This window comes from Malaclemys terrapin, chromosome 2, assembly GCF_027887155.1.
Source record: "Malaclemys terrapin pileata isolate rMalTer1 chromosome 2, rMalTer1.hap1, whole genome shotgun sequence".
In the NCBI taxonomy this organism is placed as follows: domain Eukaryota; kingdom Metazoa; phylum Chordata; order Testudines; family Emydidae; genus Malaclemys; species Malaclemys terrapin.
Window position 1 is genome coordinate 228,228,487 of NC_071506.1, and position 24,246 is coordinate 228,252,732.

Here is a 24,246-nt window from a genome sequence, read left to right on the forward strand (position 1 = left end):
TTGATGTCCTATATTCCAGAAGTGTTCTCTTTAGTACATTCATTAAAACCTGGTTACAGCTGCAAACATGTAAAATGTTTTCAAGGGAAAATTCTCTAAACAGGCTGAAAATGTCTGGGAGTTGCCAGGTCCCTAGTCATCTGAGGGGTTTGTATATATACAGGAGAATTTTAGTTTTGTCGTCATATTTTAATGGATGACAAGATGGGAGTTCTTAAACAGAGAGGGCAAAAACAATCAAACAAATCCACCAAACTCTATGGTCCATTCTCTGTCTACTCTCTGCACTCTGCCTCGGTACATTATGATGTTTGCACAGCAATACAACATTGTATATAAGACCATGTACATGAAACCTAAAAAGGTTAATTGTGACCAGTTACATACCACAGTTGTCAAGGATAGATTGTCACAGAAGTCATGGATGCTGTGACTTCCAGAGACCTCTGTGACATTTTCTGCTTCAGCCCCAGGGTGGTGGGGCCACAGCTGGCTGGGGGCCTCCGCAGCTGTCAGCTGCTGTGGGCAGCAAGTACTGGAAACCCCTCACCCCCCCGCCCCGCAGTGGGGCTCAGGCTCTAATTTCCCCCCCCCCCCCCAGTCAGCCCCAGTTTGTCACAGTTATTTTTAGCCAGGGTACTTTGCTTTAGCTAGTTCCCAATCTCAGAACCATTAATGATTATCTCCAGGAACTCATGGAGGATGGGTGAGGTCCCAGTGGACTAGGAAAGAGCAAACATAAAACCTGTTGTTAAAAAGGGGAACAAAAAGGACGTGAACAATTATAGTCAGCAAATCTTTGATAACTGGAAACATACTGGAACAAATTTTTAAACAATCAATTTGTAAGCACCTAGAGGAGAATAGGATGGTAAGTAATAGCCAACATAGATTTGTCAAGAACAAATTATGCCAGACCAACCTCATTTCCTTCTTTGACCAGGTTACTGGCTTAATGGAGGGGGAGGGGAAGCTGTACATGTGAAATATCTTGATTTTAGTAAGGCTTTTGACATAGTCCCAAATGATAATCTCTTGAGCAAACTATGGAAATGTGGTCTAAATGAAATTACTATAAGGGAGTGCACAATTGTTTGAAAGACTGTACTCAGAGTAGATATCAATGGTTTGCTGTCAAACTGGGAGAGTGTAACCAGTGGGGTCCCACAGGGGTTTGTCCTCAAATGATACTATTCAATATTTTCATTAATGACTTGGATAATGGAGTGGAGAGTAGACTTCTAAAATCTGCAGATGACACCAAGGCAGGAGGAGTTGCTAGCACTTTGGAGAACAGGATTAGAATTCAAAACAACCTTTATAATTTGGAGAATTCAACTGAAACCAACAAAATGAAATTCAGTAAAGATGAGTGAGAAGTACTTCACTTCAGAAGAAAAAATCAGATGCAGAACTACAAAATGGGGAATAACAGTCTAGGCAGTAATACTGCTGAAAAGGATCTAGGGGCTCTAGTGGATCACAAATTCCATATGAATCAATAATGTGAGGCAGTTTAAAAAAAAAAAGCTAATATAATAATGGATATATTAATAGTAGCACTTGTGGCACCTTAGAAACTAACAAATTTATTAGAGCATAAGCTTTCGTGGACTACAGCCCACTTCTTCGGATCCATACAGAGTGGAATAAATATTGAGGAGATATATATATACACATATGTACTCCTGTTCTTTTTGCAGATACAGACTAACACGGCTGCTACTCTGAAACCTGTCATTAATAGTAGCGTCATATGTAAGACATGGGAGATAATTGCCCCACTCTGCTCAGCACTAGTGAGGCCTCAGACGGAGTACAGTGTACAGTTCTGGGCACCACACTTAAGGCTTAACAGACCTGACCTATGAGGAAAAATTAAATAGAACTGGGCATGTTTAGTGTTGAGAAAAGAAGTCTGAGGGGGAGGACTTGATAAGTCTTCAAATATGTTAAGGGTAGTTTTAAAGAGGACTTTGATCAATTCTTCTCCATGTCCACTGAAGGTAGGACAAGAATTAATCGGCTTAATCTGCAACGAGGAAGATTTAGGGCAGATATTAGGGAAAAACTTTCTAACTACAAGGATAGTTAAGTACTGGAATAGGCATCCCAGGGAGGTTGTGAAATCCCTGTCAATGGAGGTTTTAAAGAACAGGTTAGACAAGCATCTGTCAGGGATGGGGTAGGTCAAGGTATATTTGCTCCTGCCTCAGCACAGGGAGGCTGGCACAGATGACCTCTCAAGGTCCCTTCCAGCCCTCCATTTCTGTTTTTCTATGAATAGCAAAGTAATGTACTCCGATAAAGAGGAACAAAAACAATATGGGGAGGAAGCAGATTTAAGTCTGAATAGGTAAGAAAAGCAACAAGAATGTTTTCTCATTCTAATAATGAAAAATACCTTGACAGAGTCTCTTTTACGTTAATTGAATGTAAACACTGGGCCTTGTTACTGCACAGACACGGCTTTTGAAAATCAGGCTGATTTTTCAAATATTTAATAAAATCCAGTGTTTCACCCTTACAACATGGCTTGAATGCAATTTTCTGCTCCACTGAATTTATCTAGGCTCTTAGCTGTTGGCAGCAGAGCTGTGCAGTCTTCACAGAACAAGTACAAAATTGAACTCTCCTGGCTTTTCTGTTTTCAGTACAAAGCCTTTCTACATTAGCACTGACAGAAACATAATCTGTGTTTTTCTTTTTCCTGTGATCATAAATATATATACCCATTTAGGGACAGATCATGCTTGGTCCTCATGCAGGTGTGCAGTAAGTGGAAGTACAAGGGTAGAGGAAAAGGTGTTTCTTTAAAACTTTCTTTCTCCTGCATGTGAGAAGTGGTCAGAATTGCAGTCAATGCATATAGGAACTGCTCCCTCTTTACTCCCTTGGGAGGGCAGGGTACTCCAGAGCAGAAAGGGAGTTGACGAGGGCCAAGTCCCACTCACAACCTCCTCACTGGCCCATTGAGTGGGAGCAGCGTGCAGAAGGGAGCAGCCTACACACCATGAATTAGTTCAGTAGTAGGTGGGCTCAGGGCCATCCTTACCCATATGCAAAGCACGCAGCTGCGTAGGGCACCAGGAAATTTGGGGCAAATTTCCTGGGCCCTGTGTAGCTGCGTGCTGCTCCAGCCCCTACTCTGGCTCTTCCCCAGGCCCCCGCCCCTGCTCCGCCCCAGCCCTGCCCCTGCTCCACCCGATCCCCATCCCCACTCCCCTGAAGATTGTAGCCAGGCCGGACCCTGCACTCACTGCATGGTAAGTAGAGCAACCAGGCCCTAGCCTGCTCCGCTCCCCTGGCACCCAGCCGTGCCACCGGCGAGAGCTGGGGGGTGGTTCCCCCCTCCCCCCAAGCCTGGCAGCCAGGGGAGCAGAGCATCCTGGGGCCCCAGACCTCCACGGGCGGGAGCAGGAGGAGCTGGCCCCAGACCTACGGGGCGAATGGGGGGGCCTGGCCACTTCCTGAGGGAAGTGGAGTGACCGGGCCCCAGCCTGCTCTGCTCCCCTGGCTCTCAGGCTTGGGGGGAGGGGGAAAGGCAGCTGGGAGCCAGGGGAACAGAGCAGGCAGGGGCAGGGTTATTCCACTTCCCGCAGGAAGTGGCCAGCCCCCCTGTCCCCCACGGAGGTCTGGGGCCAGCTCCCCCTGCTCCCGCCTGTGGAGGCCTGGAGCCCCCCCCCACCCCTTCCTAGCGGGGGGGCTGCGTTGGGCACCAAAATAGCTAGGGACAACCCTGGGTGTGCTTGACCTACTCACTAAGAAATTCAGGCAGGCATCCTGCTTCCCTGAGGCAGAAATCATCCTAGTGCTTCCCTTGGCGTGGGCATCTTTACATCTCTCCTAACACAGGGTGCTCTGCCTAGTAAATTGTAGCTCAGAGTTTTTACCAGCATATAAAGCAGCTAGAATTTCCATTATAAGTAATTACAAAATCCCCTTCAGGCTGATACCTGAGAGTGAGTTTTTGAAACAAAAGGAAGTAAATCAGTTTGACTGTTTTTATGTTCTGGGATTGTCAAAAAGAAAGATGTTCATTGCTTCATCTGCAGATTTTCAGTCCTATAATCTAATTGTATTGGGACTGAGGTTCTCCTCCACCTACAGTGGCAGAGAGGACCAAATGGGGCAGAACGGGGATGGGTTGTTCAGATACCACAACAGTGAGCACGCTATAAATGCCATGATACATAATGGCAGGCAAATTGCTTTGTTGTCCTTTTGCATGGGATCTCACTGCATTCCATGGAAAGATGAATACAACCCAATTACCAAGGGCCATTTGTCAATTGGAAAACATGGCCATTACCTTCGGAATGTATTTGTGACATCCCATCGTCTTACTAAAATGGTGCTACAAAAGCATCTTATCACTGCAAGCACCAATATGTATGTTTCTTAGGTAGATACTCTTCATGATTAAACAAGCAGTTCTACCATATGGTCTTGCGACTGCTGTTGTCTCCCCTTTTTGTCTGAAGTTAAGGTTTCAATATGAATTTACCTTAGCAACAGTTGTGTTGCCTCTTTCCTTCCTTATATATACTGCATGCAGTTTGCATACTGGTGCCAAGTATAGTCAGGGCCGGATTTACACCTTACGCGCCCCTAAGCCCAGCACCTTCAGCATCCCCCCTGCTTACAGCTGACCTTCGTGTTTTCTGTAAAAAATGAAATGAAAAGAAATATAAATGGTAATTTAAATATTTATTCAATACAATACCAAAAAAATTACATAATAATTAAAACATAACCCACTTTTAACTTTTAGGCACCCCCCTAGAACGCTGGTGCCCCTAGGCACGTGCCTACTATGCCTAATTGGAAATCCGGCCCTTAGTGTAGTCCTATACCTCCCACGGACTTCTTTTTTTTCCATTAAAAACTCTCCCTAGTACTGCTTTGTGGAACCAGAAATAACTGTTTTACTTCCAAAGAGCTAAATCTTGGTATTTGCTGCAAGATGATTTTTGGCTTAATGGATTGTATTTAATGTTTATCTATTTGTGTGCCCATCATTGTAGTAGGCTTTCATAGTAATCAGGTGTGTGGGGACGGAGGGTGTTTCAGAATTACCTAAGGAAAACAGTAGTCTCTGCAACTTGTTTGTCCCCTCCTCCTGAAGAGAATTTAGTCAGCAGAATTCTGTGTTCATCGATCTACAACAGCCCTGCCTCAACCACTCTAAAATCTCTAGCAGCACAGATAGATTCACAGTGTGCAAGGAAGGAGGGTGGAACCCATGCACAGACAATTACTGTGCTCCCCTTCCCACCATCAACTTTTGATTTGAGCCCTGGATAGCACAGTGTATCATCTGTCTTGTTTGATGGAAAGAGTGTTATTTGTGAGTCCCTAGATTATGTTTAGTGAGTAACAAATTCACATTCTGTATTTGAAATTTCTCCCGATTAATGTTGCCACAGAGGTGTAAATTTTCTGTTTTTTAATGAAAGAACCAGTGATAGTTGTTTGTGCCCTATAAATAACACAAACATGTGGCATTGTAGCAATACTTATGAGACTGTTTTGTTCCTTATTTTGTTACTCCTTTGTCACCATTCCATTCCTTTGTATCTAAAACAACTGAACAAATGCTGTGGCATTTAATAATGTATCTCTTTTTAAACTTTGTAGATGTAACGTTCATCCACGAAGGAAATAAAACTTTTCTGGATAACCTTGTTAATTTTGAAAAGCTGGTATGTATATTTTCTCTTTTACAACTTCCTCTTTTTTGTGGGAAAATCCATCTCTCTCTCTTTTTATTCCCCTTCTCCTCACCTCTTGTGTTAAATGTATCATGCTTTGATAACCATGCACAGTATCTCTCAGCCTTTTCAGTTCTCTCCATGAGCTCCACCTCCTCACAGCATCATATTTATCCTTGACTAAGGGTTTGTCTAAATGGTGGGATAAAGTGCACTAGGGAACCTTTTATGCACACCAGCAGGGTCTAAATGGACCAATTAATGCACAACATATTAGTGTGCTTTACAAATTACACACCCGTAGTTTGCATTGCCCCACAATCTAAACAAGCGTAAGTTCTCAAACTGTTGTTGCCTCTTCTCCCTGCTCAGCCTCTTCTCAGAGTTTAGTTTCCCTTCCCTCCCCACCCCCACTGTACACAGCAGCAGGTCACCCCAATTTAACAGTCATCACTGATTCCAGGTATTTTAAATGAAAGTAAGTTCATGATTTGGGTAGGAGATAGAGGAAGAGTAGACACAATGAAAGCTAAATATTAATACAGCTAAACTAATCTTTATGTAGAGGGTAGTGCAGGGGTCGGCAACCTACGGCACGCGTGCCGATTTTTAATGGCACGCCGAGGTCCCTGCTGCTGGCCTGGATGGATGGAACCCTGGGCCGGCAGCGGGCTGAGTGGGGCCAGCGGCTGGAATCCCAGCTGGCAGGAGCCGGTGGACGGAACTCCAGACCGGCAGCGGGCTGAGGCTGAGCTACTCTGCCTGTTGCTGCTCTGGGGTTCCGGCTGCCGGCCCCTCTCAGCACGCTGCCGCTCTGGGGTTCCGGCTGCCGGCCCCTCTCAGCACGCTGCCGCTCTGGGGTTCCGGCTGCCGGCCCCTCTCAGCACGCTGCCGCTCTGGGGTTCCGGCTGCCGGCCCCTCTCAGCACGCTGCCGCTCTGGGGTTCCGGCTGCCGGCCCCTCTCAGCACGCTGCCGCTCTGGGGTTCCGGCTGCTGGCCCCTCTCAGCACGCTGCCGCTCTGGGGTTCCGGCTGCTGGCCCCTCTCAGCACGCTGCCGCTCTGGGGTTCCGGCTGCTGGCCCCTCTCAGCACGCTGCCGCTCTGGGGTTCCGGCTGCTGGCCCCTCTCAGCACGCTGCCGCTCTGGGGTTCCGGCTGCTGGCCCCTCTCAGCACGCTGCCGCTCTGGGGTTCCGGCTGCTGGCCCCTTGCCAGCTGAGGTCCTGGCCACTGGGACTCCGGCTGGCAAGGGGCCGGCAGCTGGAACCTAGAAGTGAAAGTAAGGCGGAGCATGCACGCTTGGAGATGGCCGATGCTGGGGCGCTCCGCTGTGGGTGGTGGCCCGGCGTGTGGCACGCTCCAAGCTGGGGTCCTGCTGGCTGCCAGAACTCTCCTGCAGGCTGGCGCTGGCGGCCCTGTGCACCGGACTAAGCAGCAGGCAGTCAGGGAAGTGAAAGGGGTCGGCGGGAGGCGCGGTGGAGGTGTCTGCGTCCCAGCCTGTCCTGCTGCCCCTCTCTCGCCACTGTGGCTGGATACCAGGGCACTGCAGGCACGTGCTGTCCCTGCAGCGTGCACAGCTGCAGTCCCTGGGTGGGAAGGGGAAGGGAGCGGCAGGCCAGGGGTCTTCTGCCGCCACCCCCCATTTGCCTGCAGATGCAGTGCCCCCACACAGCTGGCCCACAGCTCCCTTGGCAGGAACAGCATGGGGCAGGGACCCATCCACCATCCATGTAACCCTGCTGCAACCGGGACTATCCCAGGCCAGCCCCAAGCCCCTGCCTCTCCAGGACTCTCCCCCCCCCCCCCCCCCCCCACATACCCCAACCTCCTGCCCTGAGCCCCTCGGCCACCCAACCCTGACTCCTGCACCCCCCATGCTCCCAGCCGTGACTCCTGCATCATCCACATACCCACCCCCTTCCCTGAGCCCCCCGCATCCCAACCCCCTGCCCTGAGTGCTCCCCCACACATCCCCAGCCCCTGAGCTCCTCCCCCCAAGGCGGGTTGCAATATGACAGTGCCTGTAAGAAATTTAAGTTACTTTCACCCCGCTGGAACCCCAGCCCAGCAGCAGACTGAGTGGAGCCGGCGATGGGCTGAGCGGCTCATCCCGCTGCTGGTCTGGGGTTCCGGCCGCCAACCCTGGTCAGCCCACTGCTAGCCTTGTGTACCGGCAGCCAGCCCGGGGCTCTGCTCCTGGCCTCGACCCAGTGCTCTTCAGTCACGCCCTGCTGTAGTCCGCATTGGAAAATTCAGCAAGGAAAAGCGAGGGCCAGGATCACACTAAACTGATAAGATCTGCATTTTAATTTTATTTTAAATGAAGTTTCTTAAATATTTTAAAAACCTTATTTACTTTAAATACAACAATAGTTTATTTATATAATATAGATTTATATAGAGAGAGAGACCTTCTAAAAAGGTTAAAATGTATTACTGGGACGCGAAACCTTAAATTACAGTAAACTCGGCACACCACTTCTGAAAGGTTGCCTATCCCTGGGGTAGTGCATTAGGCTTTTAGCTTAGGCCAGATCTACAGTAGAAACTTTTGCTGGTATAGTAATGTCAGTTAGGAGTGTGATTCTTTACAACATCTCTATACCAACAAAAACCTTAGTGTAGACACAGTTATATTGGTGGGGAAAGTGCTTTTGTTAGTATAGCTTATTTTATTTGAGGGACTGGTATAAGTTATACCAGAAAAAGCACTCTCTTGCCAGTATAAGCTGTGTATGCTCTAGGAGGGTTTGCTGGACTAGCTATACTGGCAACCCTTTTCTAGAGTAGATTAGGCCTTAGTTACTTTAGTATGGGTAAGCATGATACAAAGTCTACATATTGGAGTGTCATGTTTCAGCAAAATATCATCAGGCTTGTCCACCCTTTTTAGGTATGTGATATGTGTCAAAAGGTGATGAGGCATATCTTTCCTCCTGATCTTAATCTTTTTCTCTCCTTGTTGTGGAAACGACTAGTTTACTGTATTCAGTACCTATTGGTTGAGTAAACAGAGAGAACAATTCATTTCTCCCAGTTACATCCCAAGGTAACTTTATAACCTAGGTGGTCCATTCTTTGTATGTTCAATTCAATTCTTGTACCTTTTCTTGTTGCAGTGCTTAGAAGAACACTGATTTGCATTTAATAAAAGGTTTTCTTGTGCCTAGTCCATTAACTGTTTGACCTTAGATGTTTGCATATAAACTTATTAGCATGTTCTTCCTCAAGCGCTCTCACAAGTATATCTCATTAACATGTAAATTGAACTAGTCCTTGATGCACACTGATTGTTAGTAAACGTCCCTTACAGGCTTATATATTAATTTATTGGAGACAAAGGGTCTGATTTTCAACTCAGTCTTAATCAGGCCTTTGTTTTTTTGTAATCACATGTAGGCCTTGGCTATAGTAGACTAGTTTTGTAAAAAGAACGAGGAGTACTGTTGGCACCTTAGAGACTAACAAATTTATTTGGGCATAAGCTTTCATGGGCTGAAACCCACTTTGTCAGATGCATGCAGTGGACAATACAGTAGGAAGATATGTATACACAGAGAACATGAAAAAATGGGTGTTGCCATACCAACTCTAATGAGACTAATCAATTAAGGTGGGCTATTATCAGCAGGAGGAAAATAAACTTTTGAAGTGATAATCAGGATGGCCCATTTCAAACAGTTGACAAGAAGGTGTGAGTTAACAGTAGGGGAAAAATTAGCATGCGGAAATAGTTTTTACTTTGTATAATGACCCATCCACTCCCAGTCTTTATTCAAGCCTAATTTAATGGTGTTCAATTTGCAAATTAATTCCAGTTCTACAGTTTCTCATTGGAGTCTGTTTTTGAAGTTTTTTTGTTGGAGAATTGCAACTTTTAGGTCTGTAATTGAGTGACCAGGGAGGTTGAAGTGTTCTCCAACTGGTTTTTGAATGTTATAATTCTTGACATCTGATTTGTGTTCATTTATTCTTTTGTGTAGAGACTGTCCGGTTTGGCCAATGTATATGGCAGAGGGGCATTGCTAGCACATGATGGCATATAACATATTGGTAGATGTGCAGGTGAACGAGCCTCTGATGGTGTGGCTGATGTGATTAGGTCCTATGATGGTGTCCCTTGAATAGATATGTGGACAGAGTTGGCAACGGGCTTTGTTGCAAGGATAGGTTCCTGGGTTAGTGTTTTTGTTGTGTGGTGTGTGGTTGCTGGTGAGTATTTGCTTCAGGTTGGGGAGCTGTCTGTAAGCGAGGACTAGTCTGTCTCCCAAGATCTGTGAGAGTGAGGGATCGTCCTTCAGGATAGGTTGTAGATCCTTGATGATGCGCTGGAGAGGTTTTAGTTGGGGGCTGAAGGTGACGGCTAGTGGCGTTCTGTTACTTTCTTTGTTGGGCCTGTCCTGAAGTAAGTGACTTCTGGGTATTCTTCTGGCTCTGTCAATCTGTTTCTTTACTTCAGCAGCTGGGTATTGTAGTTTTAAGAACGCATGATAGAGATCTTGTAGGTGTTTGTCTCTGTCTGAGGGATTGGAGCAAATGCAGTTGTATCTTAGAGCTTGGCTGTAGACAATGGATCGTGTGATGTGGTCTGGATGAAAGCTGGAGGCATGTAGGTAAGTTTAACGGTCAGTAGGTTTCCGGTATAGGGTGGTATTTATGTGACCATCGCTTATTAGCACTGTAGTGTCCAGGAAGTGGATCTCTTGTGTGGACTGGTCCAGGCTGAGGTTGATGGTGGGATGGAATTTGTTGAAATCATGGTGGAATTCCTCAAGGGCTTCTTTTCCATGGGTCCAGATGATGAAGATATCATCAATGTAGCACAAGTAGAGTAGGGGCGTTAGGGGACGAGAACTGAGGAAGCGTTATTCTAAGTCAGCCCTAAAAATGTTGGCATATTGTGGGGCCATGCGGGTACCCATAGCAGTGCCACTGACTTGAAGGTATACATTGTCCCCAAATGTGAAATAATCGTGGGTGAGGACAAAGTTCAGCCACCAGGTTAGCTGTGACATTATTGGGGATACTGTTCCTGACGGCTTGTAGTCCATGTTTGTGTGGAATGTTGGTGTAGAGGGCTTCTACATCTATAGTGGCCAGGATGGTGTTTTCTGGAAGATCACCAATGGATTGTAGTTTCCTCAGGAGTCAGTGATGTCTCGAAGATAGCTAGGAGTGCTGGTAGCGTAGGGCCTGAGGAGAGAGTCTACATAGCCAGACAATCCTGCTGTCAGGATGCCAATGCCTGAGATGATGGGGCTCCAGGATTTCCAGGTTTATGGATCTTGGGTAACAGATAGAATACCCCTGGTCGGAGTTCTAGGGGGTGTGTCTGTGCACCAGGGCAGCTCTACCAGTAGGTGCTCCAAAGTGATAGCCTGGTTCCAGTGAAGTCAGTGGTGCCAGGATTTTGCCCCTAGTGAAGGAGGTTATCAATAGCCAGCAGCATTTCAACCACCATGTCATCTAGACTTGCTATGAGAAGGGTCAAACAACATGGTTGTTAATTCTCCTGCCTGCAGCCCTGTGTGCATGAGTGCTCCCACCAATGGTAGCAAGGATGAGAACTCTTAAGATAAAGATGCAATGTAGACCCACCCCATATAAGTATTATTCTAGTTCATTTGGATGTTTAAGTATTTGATTTGTTGCTATGGAATTAGCAAGAAGTGTGTTAATCATCTTTGTGTTGTACTCCAACCACTTTGTGTTGTATTCCTTTTCCATCTTTTCTTGCCCAATGCCCTTGTAGATTGTAAACTCATCAGCACAGGGGAGGTATTTTCCTCTGTTTGTATTATGCCTAGCATATTCTGGGCACTCTGGCAAAATAAATAATAATAATATTCTCATTGACTTCAGTTGATTCAAGATCAAGCCACTAAACTGCACCTGCAAATAACTAAGTTCAAAATTGTGCTAATGAGCATTAGCACTTGAAATTGATCTTGCAAAAAAAAAAAAAAAAAAAGAGAGAGAGAAGAGGAGGAGAAAGGAAGGAGGCCTGAATACTGAATTTGCTGTTGCAGATAAAATCTTCTGTAGGGAAGCAATAGACCCACCATCACAGTTGTACTGGAATTTTCCTTATGTGACAGCATCTTTGCTTTGAAATTCATATCTCCATTAGATTCAGGATTTTCATATGTTTATTTCCTGCATTCAATGTGATATGAATACAATGAATCAGAAGCTTGTTCAAAAATGCGAAGAAATAAATTCACTAAGGGAAGAAAAGCTACAAGCTGTTGAGTCAGTTAGGAAAGTATATCATAATAGACCAGACTTAGCAAAAGCTAGGGGGATTGCACTTTTTAATTTAACTTTCTATTTTGTAAGATCTAGACTACAGTTTTTTAGACCAATATTTGTGTCCCTTGCCTTAACATGAGAATTGCAAAGTAATATATGGATGGAATAAGGTCTAAGGCCTTGGCTACACTGGCAATTCACAGCGCTGCACTTGCTGCGCTCAGGGGTGTGAAAAAACACCCCCCCCGAGCGCAGCGAGTGCAGCGCTGTAAAGTGCCAGTGTAATCAGCGCCTGCAGCACTGCACGCTCGCTCGCAGTGCTGCAAGCTATTCCCCTCGGAGAGGTGGAGTACTTGCAATGCTGCAAGACAGCTCTCGCAGCGCTGGCGGCGCGACTACACTTGCGCTTCGCAAGTGAATCTGCAAGTGTAGCCAAGGCCTAAATTAGGGTTACAGTATTTCATTTTCTGGAAAAAGAGGAGGGGAAGTATGGGGTGGGGTGGGAAAGGGAGCTGTGGGGGGGGCACCTGTGACAGGCATACTCAGTGGAGGTGGAGGGCAGTGTCACTCCTTGTCACAGTGGCAGGGCAGCTGGCGCAAGTCCAGGTTGCAGCGGCAGCCATCAATCATTGCTTACCTGCAAGACCCTTTCCCCAGAGAAGAGAGCCAGGGCCTGAATGAGTGGAAACCAGCAGCTGTGGCTTGCAGAGGAATGGACCAATCAGTTGCAGATGCAGGGAGGGACCAATCTGAAAGTGACCCAGTTAGGGCTCTTTCTGAGCTTCAGCTTGTCTGCTCTGCAGAAACCCTGGACATTTCCTGAAATTTGAAAAAAAACAGCCTGGACAGAGAAAAGAGGTTCAAAAAAGAGGTTATATCGATATGATAACCCTAGTCTAAATGTTACCATTGTATTCTAAATATCATCATATTCTTTGCTGACATCTTTTGCTGAAATATAGCTTCTTCCATTATTCTTCTGTCAATCACAACCACCATCTGTAAATCTCTTATAGTAATAACATGTCTTGGCCACCACTGCTACTTTATTGCACAATCCTGTAAACTTTAACACATCGGTATTTATCATCTTACAGGCAGTCCCTTTGTGGACTAGTAGTAAGAACTAGACACATAATGTAAATAAGGGTTTTCAGGATCATGCCCAAAAATATCTGTGGGACTTCTGAGCATACTGATGAGCTGGATTGTCATAAACAGTGGAATTATTGCTAATGATCATGTGCTAAGAGTGGTTACCAGTCAAGTCTCAGGTCTGGTCTATGCTACAAAGTTAGGTTGATGCAAGGCAGCTTACGTTGACCTAACTACAGAAGCATCTACAGTTAAATTTTGATCCCACTATGCTTAATAACTCCGCTTTCATGAGCAGTGTAGAGTCAAAGTCAATGTAGTTAGGTCAATGCAGTGTCAGAGTTGACACTCTGTTGCTTATGTTGACTGTTACTGGCTTTCAAGAGCTGTCCCACACTGGCAATACACAAGGAGTAAAGCGTACACACGCACAAGCAATGTAATTACTATGGTAGCTGTATGCCGACATAAGTTAGATCGACTTAGTTTTATAGTGTAGACATGGCCTCAGTCACTGTATGCATTCCTACATATTTATCACACTCTGGTATGCAGCCATCTATTAAAACAATCAGAAAATAGCAGTCCATTTGCAGGTTTCAGAGTAGCAGCCGTGTTAGTCTTTATCCGCAAAAAGAACAGGAGTGCTTGTGGCACCTTAGAGACTAACAAATTTATTTGAGCATAAGCTTTTGTGGGCTACAGCCCACTTCATCGGATGAATTTTTTCAGATGAATTAACAGGTTTTCTGTATTGTAACTGGGTCAGGCAAGTCAGAGGGACAGTGTGAAATGCCTATAGAAGGCACTAAAGAAGGAAGACTTGTGATCAATCCCCATGAGAATGGAGCGTAAAATGGTCCAGCCAGTTTCCCTGGGGCATCAGCCACAGAAGCTAATTTCAGATGGATTGAGCCCATACTGAGTAACAAAGGGAGACATTGTGAGTGACATAGTCGATTCTCCTTTACTTGTGAAAGTCAAATTCAAAATATGGGATATAAACTGGAAGATGCAGCTGTGACGGGTTGGATCACAGAAACCCCCTTGGGAGCTGCCACTTGATGTGCCAAGACTACCTCTGCTCCTGTTTTTCCTGCCAGTTCAGGACTCCAGCACCCTGTCTTGCTGAGCCAGACACTCCTGTCTGGCTCCAACACAGACCCAGAGTCTGAATCACTTGTCCCAAAGCTGAAAGTTTACCTGAAAACAGCTCACAGTAGTGTGCTTGTCTTTAGACCCCAACTCCCAATGGGGTCTAAACTCAGGTAACTCCGTTTTACCCTGCATAAAGCTTATGCAGGGCAAACTCATAAATTGTTCGCCCTTCATAACACTGATAGAGAGATATGCACAGTTGTTTGCTCCCCCAGGTATTAATACATACTCTGAGTAAATTACTAAATAAAAAGTGATTTTATTAAATACAGACAGTAGGATTTAAGTGGTTCCAAGTAGTAACAGACAGAACAAAGTAAGTCACCAAGCAAAATAAAATAAAATGTGCAAATCTATGCCTAATCAAACTGAATACCGATAATCTCACCCTCAGAGATGCTTCAGTAAGTTTTTTCTCAGACTGGACACCTTCCAGGTCTGGACACAATTCTTTCCCCTGGTACAGCTCTTGTTCCAGCTCAGGTGATAGCTAGGGGATTCTTCATGATGGCTCCTCCCCCCTTTGTTCTGTTCCACCCCTTTATATATCTTTTGCATAAGGCGGGAACCCTTTGTCCCTCTGGGTTTCCACCCCCCCCCCTCACTGGAAAAGCACCAGGTTAAAGATGGATTCCAGTTCAGGTGACATGATCACATGTCACTGCAAGACTTCATTACTCACTTGCCAGCACACACATATACAGGAAGACTCACAGGTAAATACAGCCATCTGCAGACAATGGGAATCATCAAGATTCCAAACCATCATTAATGGCCCACACTTTACATAATTACAATAGGCCCTCAGTTATATTTTATATTTCTAGTTTTAGATACAAGAGTGGTACATTTATACAAATCGGATGATCACACTCAGTAGATTATAAGCTTTGTAATGATACCTTACAAGAGATCTTTTGCATAAAGCATATCCCAGTTACGTTATACTCACTTTTTACCATATTTTTCTAAAGCTATCCCAGTTACATTATATTCACTTATTATCATATTTTTATAAAACCATATAGACTGCACAACGTCACAGCAACAACAGCAGAAGAACACAGGAATGTCATAGCTCTAGTGGGATTTAAGAAATTGGTCATGCAAACCTAGGATCTCTAATTAGAACTTTATTTTAATCAGTGCAAGGAAATGATGTTAGCGTAAGAGACTGAGAGATTTCATGGTAAATGGAACACAGATGAAAAAATGATTTTGCTTCACTGATTTATTAAAGAACATGAAGTCTTCATTAAGCATATACTCAGTTGTTCTCACGATAAGCTATTCTGTGAAGGAACATTGTGAACAATTCATATTGTGGTTGTGGAGAGATGAATTATGTTACATCATTCTAAGCTATACTTTGCTCCGGGCAGCTAATCCTTTCCACTTCTGGCTGGATTTTGAAGGAGGTGTGAGAACAGACTGTATTATTTCCATAAAATGCCATATTGCTATTGTTAATTGCAGGCAGGTTGTTTAAATTAGTCACCATATTCCGTCAAGGGCTTCTGGCCCAATTCAATAGGCTCTTTTCTTTGGATTGTTAGTGCAATCAAAAGAAAACATGCATAAACAGCATTATGGGCCAGATTCTCCACTTGTGAAAACCAATGTAGCTCTGTTAACTTAGACATAGCTATTCCAATTAATATCCAACTAAGGATCTGATGCTAAAGGTGAAACAAAATTCTAAAGGTTTTTTTCTGTTTAATCTGAGCAACCATCTGCAGCCTATTTTGCCTAAGGAAAAACAGTACAGTAAAAATCTTTTTAAATCAACAACAAATCAAATCGTTACCATGCCATAGACTTGTAAAAACTGAATGAAGGGGTAAAAGCTTGCTGAAAACTTAGCCCATAATGTAGTTTTAGCCTTTTAATAAGAATACAAAGGATGCTTATGACTTATGAACGATTTACTCCCATTAAGTACATCTTCCTCCTTTGGAGTTTTTTACTTTAACAGAAGTCACTTAAAAAAAGAACAGGAATACCTGTGGCACCTTAGAGACTAACAAATTTATTTCAGCATAAGCTTTCATGGGCTACAGCTCAGAGCTGTAGCCCACGAAAGCTTATGCTGAAATAAATTTGTTAGTCTCTAAGGTGCCACAGGTACTCCTGTTCTTTTTGCAGATACAGACTAACACGGCTGCTACTTTGTAAGAAGTCACTTAATTTTTCACATACATGAACACAAATCTGCTCTCCCTGCAACAGTTTAAAACTATTGTCCAATAGTGCACTTGACACACACTACTCCACTAAGCATGAGGGGGAAAGGGAGGGGGGATTTCAAACATCTCCTTTGAAAGAAGGAAACAGAGAGAAATGACCCTTTTTCGTTGTTCATTTCCATTGGCTCCTAGGAAGACCCCCTCTATCTGTAGTGTCAACAAAATCCTTATGTAAAAGGAGTCTGAAAGAACTAACCTTGTTTCAGGATATGTTGACACCGAGCCACAAACAAACAAAAACCTTCTTCCCATCTAATCTAAGGGCTTGGCTACACTCGAAACTCCAAAGCGCTGCTGCGGGAATGTTCCCATGGCAGCACTTTGAAGTGCGAGTGTGGTCGCGCGCCAGCAGTGGGAGAGAGCTCTCCCAGCGCTGCAGGTACTCCACCTCCCCGAGGGGATTAGCTTACAGCACTGGCGCACTGTTTACACTGGCGCTTTACAGCGCTGTAACTTGCTGCGCTCAGGGGTGTGTTTTTTCACACCGCTGAGCGAGCAAGTTGCAGCGCTGTAAAGCACCAGTGTAGCCATAGCCTCCATGTCTCCAACTCCTCCCTCCTTCCTTTCTCATCATTGCTACAATTGTTGTTGCAAAGTGTGAGGCTGGGGAAGGATTTTCTAGCAACAGCCCCCGTCAGATTTCTGCACTGATATATTGTACTTTTTATTTCACAGCACATGATTGCTGATACTGTCCGATCACTGAGACATTGCAGGAATAACCAATGTGGTAAGTAGTAGTGAAACAGTGTAATTACAAAATTACATTTCCCTTGTTACTTGTCTCTCATTAGTTACATACATATCAAAAGAACTGTTTCCCGGTCTCTCTGCCTCCTCTCCCATGGCGTAGGTTTACTTTTAGAGTAAAACATACTTGCCATTTGTTTTAACCTAGAAGAGGGGAAGAGTGTGTTGTGAAAGACACCTCAGCAAACAGAATGTAATTACAGCTACTTTCCAAAGATTTTCACAAAATGCTGTGTTCTCCCCAATCCCCAATATCTCCCCTACCTGTAACGTTACACAAGATCTGAGTTTTATAGACCTGCATCAGAAGGGGGGGAAAAAACGTAAAGGCCTCTAATGAGCTTGTGAGGAATCCTACAGCTTCCAATAACTAGTGGTGTATTTAGGATGGAGATGTAGTGCAGTCTCCTACATGAACTCTCTTTAAGAAACTGATTCAAACTTGTATTGGCATCTCACTAGGTGAAAGGTGATATATCACTGTGGATTTTCATAGTGTTCCATTGAGACCAATTGGGTATCTGTAAACTTTTTTTCTTATTCTCTGTATGACTTGCACTACAATTATACAAGGGAGGGGAAGATAGCACAATATTTTTTTTATAGTGGTAGGGTTCTAATTTTAAACACACTAAAATAAATGCCACATCAAGGCCAAAAACACTCTACCTGGAGGGACTTCAGACCTGTGCTTTAGCCTTAACCTAGAATTTTTTTGTTTTGAAGAATAAATGTTAGATTTTTCCCCTCCTAATGATGTCTACAGGATTTACAGTTTCCTATGGGGGCTTATATAAAAACTTGCATGTGGGCATACAAAAAGGGTAATTGTAGCCATAGTTACCCATTTTGGGTGTTCAAATAGATAAGTCTGCAAGGACTGCATATACAGCTAGGGAGTTTTGCTGAAAATTTGGCCCATAATGTGGCCTAATATAGTTGCAGTCTTTTAAGAATACAAAGGCTGTTTATTAATTATGAACCAATTATTCCCACATGCACTGAAAGGAAAGCATGCAGGTAAGTACATCTTCTCTTACTTTCACTCTGTTAATCCAGACCCTAAAGGAAGCATTGATTAAACCTGAATATTTACCTGTAAATCTCATTCAGCAGAGTTAATTTATTTTTGTCTTTAAGCAGATCTTTTGCAAAATAAGTTAATGAATTTTTAAAGCCATCTTTGCTTTTTTTCTTTTTTTTTTTTTTTGTAAATATTTGTGTCATGACATAAATCCAGGTTTAATACCCAAGATTTATCACACAATCTGCTGGTTTGAAGTATGTTGTTGTTGTTTTATTTTACCACAGGCTTGGCCTTATTGTGAAGCTGGCATTTAAAAAACAGTTTATGCAGATATTCCTGTAGGCACTGGTTTTTGTTAAATTCATTTAAGCATGAAATGAATTCATTGAATATTTATTGTGACTCTATGGACTGCTTCCTTTTCCAGTGGATTTATTTAGCTTTCAGGAATGTTAATCTTTCTCCTGCATTAGTCTCTGAATTGGACTAAAAATAGAAGGCATCTCACCACAGGACAGAATCCAAATAAAACTAAGCAAAAGATATTTTTGTTGCTTATAACTATATCTTAAAATTAAGCATGCAGAACAAAAGCTTTATGGGTTAGAAAATGATAGTGTAGCTAAATAATGCTGAAATGCCATTCTAATGGAAATAATAATTTTCCACATTAAATCCAGAAAACAAATAATACTCTTTCAGAAATCTGGCATAGCAGCTTTAACATTTGTATAGTAATTCAGCGTAATTTCAGGTGTTAATGAGACTTTGAATTCTGAATAATTTTCAGTGTATTTAGCACAATTGCTGAAAACATGGAATCTGTTCCCTGAGAACTATAAGGTCTCCTATAACATCCTACTCCAATTTTTCTCCTGTTCATTTCTGCTGCAGTGTTTTACAAATCACCCAAGTGCTTGTGAAGAGTGTGTGGACAGGTGCTGCACAGTAATGTTTTTAATAGTGCCATACAGAACTGGCTGAACTCTCAATGTCATGTCACTATTTACATAGTGCTAAATTTGTGCTAGGCATATTATAGACAAATAGGACGACAACACTAGTGCCCCAAAGAATTTACATTCTAAATGGATAAAGTATGGATGGGGATGGATGAAACAAAAGCAGCTAAGAGAGCAGTGATGTTAAGCTCGTTGGTTCCAGGATTTTTGTTTGATTTTTTTTTTTAATGGTAATTTTGTTAACATTGCTTTGAGGACATCGACTAGAGTTTGTGGCAGATAACGTCTCAGTTTTCTCTTCAATCCACCCTTCAGTTTTCATCTGACGCATGGTTAAAGCCATTCTGCTGTGGGAACTCCTGTGAAATAACAGCATTTCCCTTGTTTCTACCGCCTTAGCTGAAATCAAAAGCATAAATGATCAAAACTGGATCAAAAAAAAAAAAATCTTTGAAGAGTTGTCCTCTGTCTATTCTGCATTGTCCCATTTCACCTGATCTAAAAAAAATGGTTCAGGGGTCTACTTGCTGATGTACATTTGTGCTACAGCTATTTAAACACTCAAAGCTAGATCCTCAGACCCTGCTCAAAGTTTGTTTGTGCTGACAGACTACAGAGTAGCACTAAAAAGTGGCACTTAAATCAGCCTCAGAGGGACTGCTGAACATATTCCCAACATGAGGAAATCCAGCTTTATGCCTCCCGCTTTCCATCCCTCTGGTGTCAGAAGGATATCAAGAAAGCAGGCAGACGAGAGGGCAAAGCAGCAGTTTCAGAGCATGGTGTCTCCATGGCTTAAAGCTTTCTTCCCTTCCATTCCCCTTTGAGGATAAGGATCTTCCCACCTGAGCATCTGGCCCTCTGCAGATGCTTTGGACCATCACACTTCACCTGCCATTTTTAATGGCATGTTTGGCTCATATTTGGAAAAAGTACGGATCGGTCAGAAAACTGATCTCAGATTAATTTCCTTTTCTCCCTATAAACTTTAGGCAATGAAGTTCCTCCAAAGGAGAATCAAGAGCTGAAGCCACATGTCTATCACCTGCACATCATTGACGACCAGCAAACGCTGTTTGAGCTTTCTCACCGGATAGAGCCTCGAGCATGAGTGCCCACAGCTTCATGTAACCTTGTAACTGCAGCACTTTTAATTAAGTGAATGTTTATGCCAAGCATGTTGCTTCCCTATATGAGAACAGTTTACTGAGTTTTATCAGTAGTCACATGATACACACAGGAAAATCAAGCAAAGCAAGAAAAAGACCTGTTCACAGCATTCCAGGGCAAGGATAGTGCCATTTTCACTTACCAGAAAAGGAAGGCGAAGAGCAGCATTGTTTAAGCTAAGAAGCTTGGTTTATGTGACCGTATTGGTGGTCCAGTGTAGCTTTCAGTCGAGACTCCGCCAGTATTAGAGGGAAAGGAAGCATCATGTCACCGTAACAAAACATTCCAGCAAGCAGCACTGTGTGACATGGGGGTTCACAATTCACCATACAGTATGTACCTCACTAATCTGAGGCTGCCAAAGTATTTATTGTTGCGCCAAAAAAAAAAAAAAAAAAGTGCAATCCATGTTGCTGCTCTGGCTCCAGGGGAATGTCTTATTCGAGACAACAGCAAATGCCTCAGAATGGGAATATAAAAAATAACTTGTATAAGACAATGTTGCATGTTAATGCAATTGTGTGTCCTGATTGGAGGTCATAAGTCAACAGAAGCTGATATCTGAAACGCTCCTAAATTCACTTTCTCTTAAGAATTTGCTTTATAGCAGACAGTAAAAAGATAAATCTAATCTTGACACAGTTTATGAAAACAAACATGGCATTTCCCCTTTTGAGAGACCAAGAGGGTTATCCTGCAACTCAATTAGAGCAGTTCTTCCTCGATCTAAAAGGTACAGGTTAAAAAGCCTTTATTACTTGCTCCCATTCCAGTTATCCTTGTTTGTCACTAACTTCTGCTGTTAGTATGCTATTGGTTATTAAAAAGGGAGCTCAGTGCTTTACTGCTTGGACTGTAGTCTCTTATACACCTTCCGGAAGGCCATCCTAGTACTTAAAAAAACAACAGGAAATATCCTGTTACAGACAGTAAAATCTAACCTGCTGAGTGTATGCTTTAAGTTTTGAAAGAAAAAAATAGCATAATTCATGTATTACAGGTTCTCATTCTCCATATGTATGCAACCTGAATAGGCTTTCAACATTATTTCCTTCTAACACTTCTCTTCCTCCATCCCTGCCCCAATTTTCATTTAGACAAATCAAGGTAATATTCATTGGCATTACTGAATATGTTTTAAGTCACGTTCACAATGTATTCATGTCTCCAGCACCCTCTCATCATAATATTGTTTTTCAGGGCTAAGGAATGGTCTTGAAATAATCTAGTATACACTATAGATGATGTAATGTGCTTCACAGTAAACACAATTTATTGTAGAGGGCCTTATAGCAAAATCCTCTTTGCAGTGGCAGTGAAGGTGTACTGTCTGCCTGCCTGTCTGTATTGTGTCTTTATCACACAAGAAAGACTTCCAAGAAAATGCTCCTTTGTTGACATTTGGGTCCACCAGAGTGTCTGAAGTAGCATGCTCTTCATCATATTGTGATCTGTGGTTTAAAGGGTCAGAAAAGCAGCTTTAACAAGTAGTTTTGGGGACATTCTGTCAGATGCATTCAGGTTTCCCCATCTGTGAAATATTGTACAGTTATAATGTAAAGGAAACAGAAGTTTCAGAAATGTATTTGCTTGTACTTTGGTATTATCAAATACGATATGATTTTTCTTTTTTTTTTAAAGAAATCTTTTTACCCAGTAAAAAGAAGAAAAATAAACTCTTGCTGGCCATGGAGTAAAAATTTCTTATGTTTTTCTGTAGATGTGCTTGCACATATTGTAAATAACTCTTCTGTGCAAACAGACCAAAACTGTTCAAGTCAGGACACTAGCTTTAGTGGACTCATTTTTGCAGTATAAAAACATAAATCACAAATAATGCTTGTTTTTTGTTTTGTTGCAGTTTGTAAATTTCCACTGAGTCCCCTCCCTGGGTTCATTAACTGAAACATTCACTGATTCTTAAGCTTCCCCCTTGTTGAGATCTTTTCATTGTGGCACAACTGTAATAAACCTCACTGTAGACCTGATCCAGTACCCTAGTTCATAATGAGGAGTTCTTTTGAAATCAGCAGGACAAGTGCGTAGTAAAGTACTACTCAATATGAGTAAGGGTTTTAGAAATGCACCTCTCTCTCAATTCTCTGCAACTTTTACCCTACAATAGCCTTCTTAGTAGTAGTTTACACCTCTCTGCTGGTGAAGCAACAGTGAGAGGGGTGGGGGGGAGGACGAGTGGGGGAAGGGGAGGGAATGATCCTGCTCTCCGTACTCAGGTTTGCAGTCAGACTAAAAATTCTGTCATCTAAATACCAAATTTCAAATATTGTCATGCTATGTAATTTTGTATGAAGTGCTATAAACTGCAGCAGTTTACACAGAGGTCTTTATTATCTGAATACATCTTCAGCTGGGAAAGGCAAAGTATGTTTAGTGTATGCATCCCATGCAGAGAATATTCACCTTGTATCCACAGTATTAATAGGAAGGCAACTACCCTGAACATGCAGCAAAAGTTTTCAGCAAATAAAGACCGTCAGGGTCTTCATTTTGAAGTGGAGCCTGCCTTTAGACTGGCAAACATCTGAGGGAAAGATGGTTGCGAGGATGACTAAAAAGGAACACTATGAAATGGAGGGGACTGGGTGTAGCATCCATCCCCCAGTTTCTAGATCTGGCAATACTGTGATCTTTAATCACTATCCCTCAAAATAGTAGCATTGTTAATACCATTTTAGAATAGTTACCGAAAATCTTAAATCTCGGCCTATCCCAGCCACATGCCAGATTAAACTGTGTCTGTGTGTTTGTTAGTAGCTCAGAGCAGTTTTTAGATAAAACAAGGGAAGAGCGGGGTCACTCTTCAGATCTTTGATTTGGGATTTTGGCATGTCACATCTAGATACTTCTGTGATGTGTGCTTCAGATTTCAGCCCAATTCTAGATAGTTAACAAGCTGTGCTTTGATGCTAGGGGGAAAACAGGATTACATGTTGCCAAAACCAGATCAAAACAGTTCTGTTGGGGGAAAAAAATACAAAGAAAGCTGTAAATACTAAACTTTTTAGCAGATTAATAATATTTATTTGCATAGTCTATTTATTGTAGTCTTCATCCCAGTATTTCTTAATAGGGTAATAAGTCAATGAACTGAGGTAAGAACACTTGCCTGTTATATTCTCTTTAACTGGAGTGCCATAATACTGTCAGCCTGCATTAACAATAAAACGGTAGAAAACCCCAAATCAAGGTATTTACCTAACTTCTCAGGGACTACAGCTAGTAGTTATCCACCATTATGAGAACTGGTATGTATGAAATAGTCTGATTTACCAAAAAATTCACTGTTGCCAATGTTTTCTTTTTCATATTTCATGCTTGTACATATTATTGTGTTGTGTATTTATGAGAGAGCTAGTAAGCAATAATTTATATGTCAAAATGGCCAAGCAATACAAGGTTAAAACTTGTAGAAGCAACTGTCTCATTTATCTTGCATTTTCAAGTGTTTTTTAATATTCCTTTTCAAAATATAAAACTACATTAATGAAATCTGGGCTCTGTGCCTTCGTGCCTACCACATGCAGTTATTGTTCCCAAATGGAATATTTTATGCTCATACTTCTGGTCATTAAATTGCACTGAACACATACTGCATTTATGAGATTAACTGCACTCTAGTGGGAGCCTGATTTGAGCCTCAGAAATCTATTTTCATTCAAATGTATTCACTCTTATCTGATTAGCAGGACTTGCTAGTTCACAAGGTACCGAGATGTAATCCAAACAGCCTCAGAAGCAGAAATAATGATAACATAGGCCTCAGTCATGCCTTGTCATCACAGCCCAGCTACAGGAGTGGCCTGGATTCACAGTGCAAGTTCTTTGAGAAATTCTGCCTCAGATGCGCCGGGAG

The 24,246-nt window shown here is 42.9% G+C and overlaps 1 protein-coding gene across 5 annotated transcripts in view; it reads left to right on the forward strand.

Moving 5' to 3' along the window:
* The window catches only part of RAPGEF5 (Rap guanine nucleotide exchange factor 5), a 241,355-nt gene extending 217,473 nt beyond the window's left edge, over positions 1-23,882 (forward strand). For all 5 annotated transcript variants that reach the window (XM_054020202.1, XM_054020200.1, XM_054020201.1 and 2 more), the window contains 3 exons: positions 5,641-5,705; positions 17,139-17,193; positions 20,195-23,882. In XM_054020202.1, the coding sequence (XP_053876177.1) occupies positions 5,641-5,705; positions 17,139-17,193; positions 20,195-20,313 (239 nt within the window). In that variant the 3' untranslated portion in view covers positions 20,314-23,882. The remainder of the gene's footprint in view (positions 1-5,640; positions 5,706-17,138; positions 17,194-20,194) is intronic.
* The last annotated feature ends 364 nt before the right edge of the window (positions 23,883-24,246 follow it).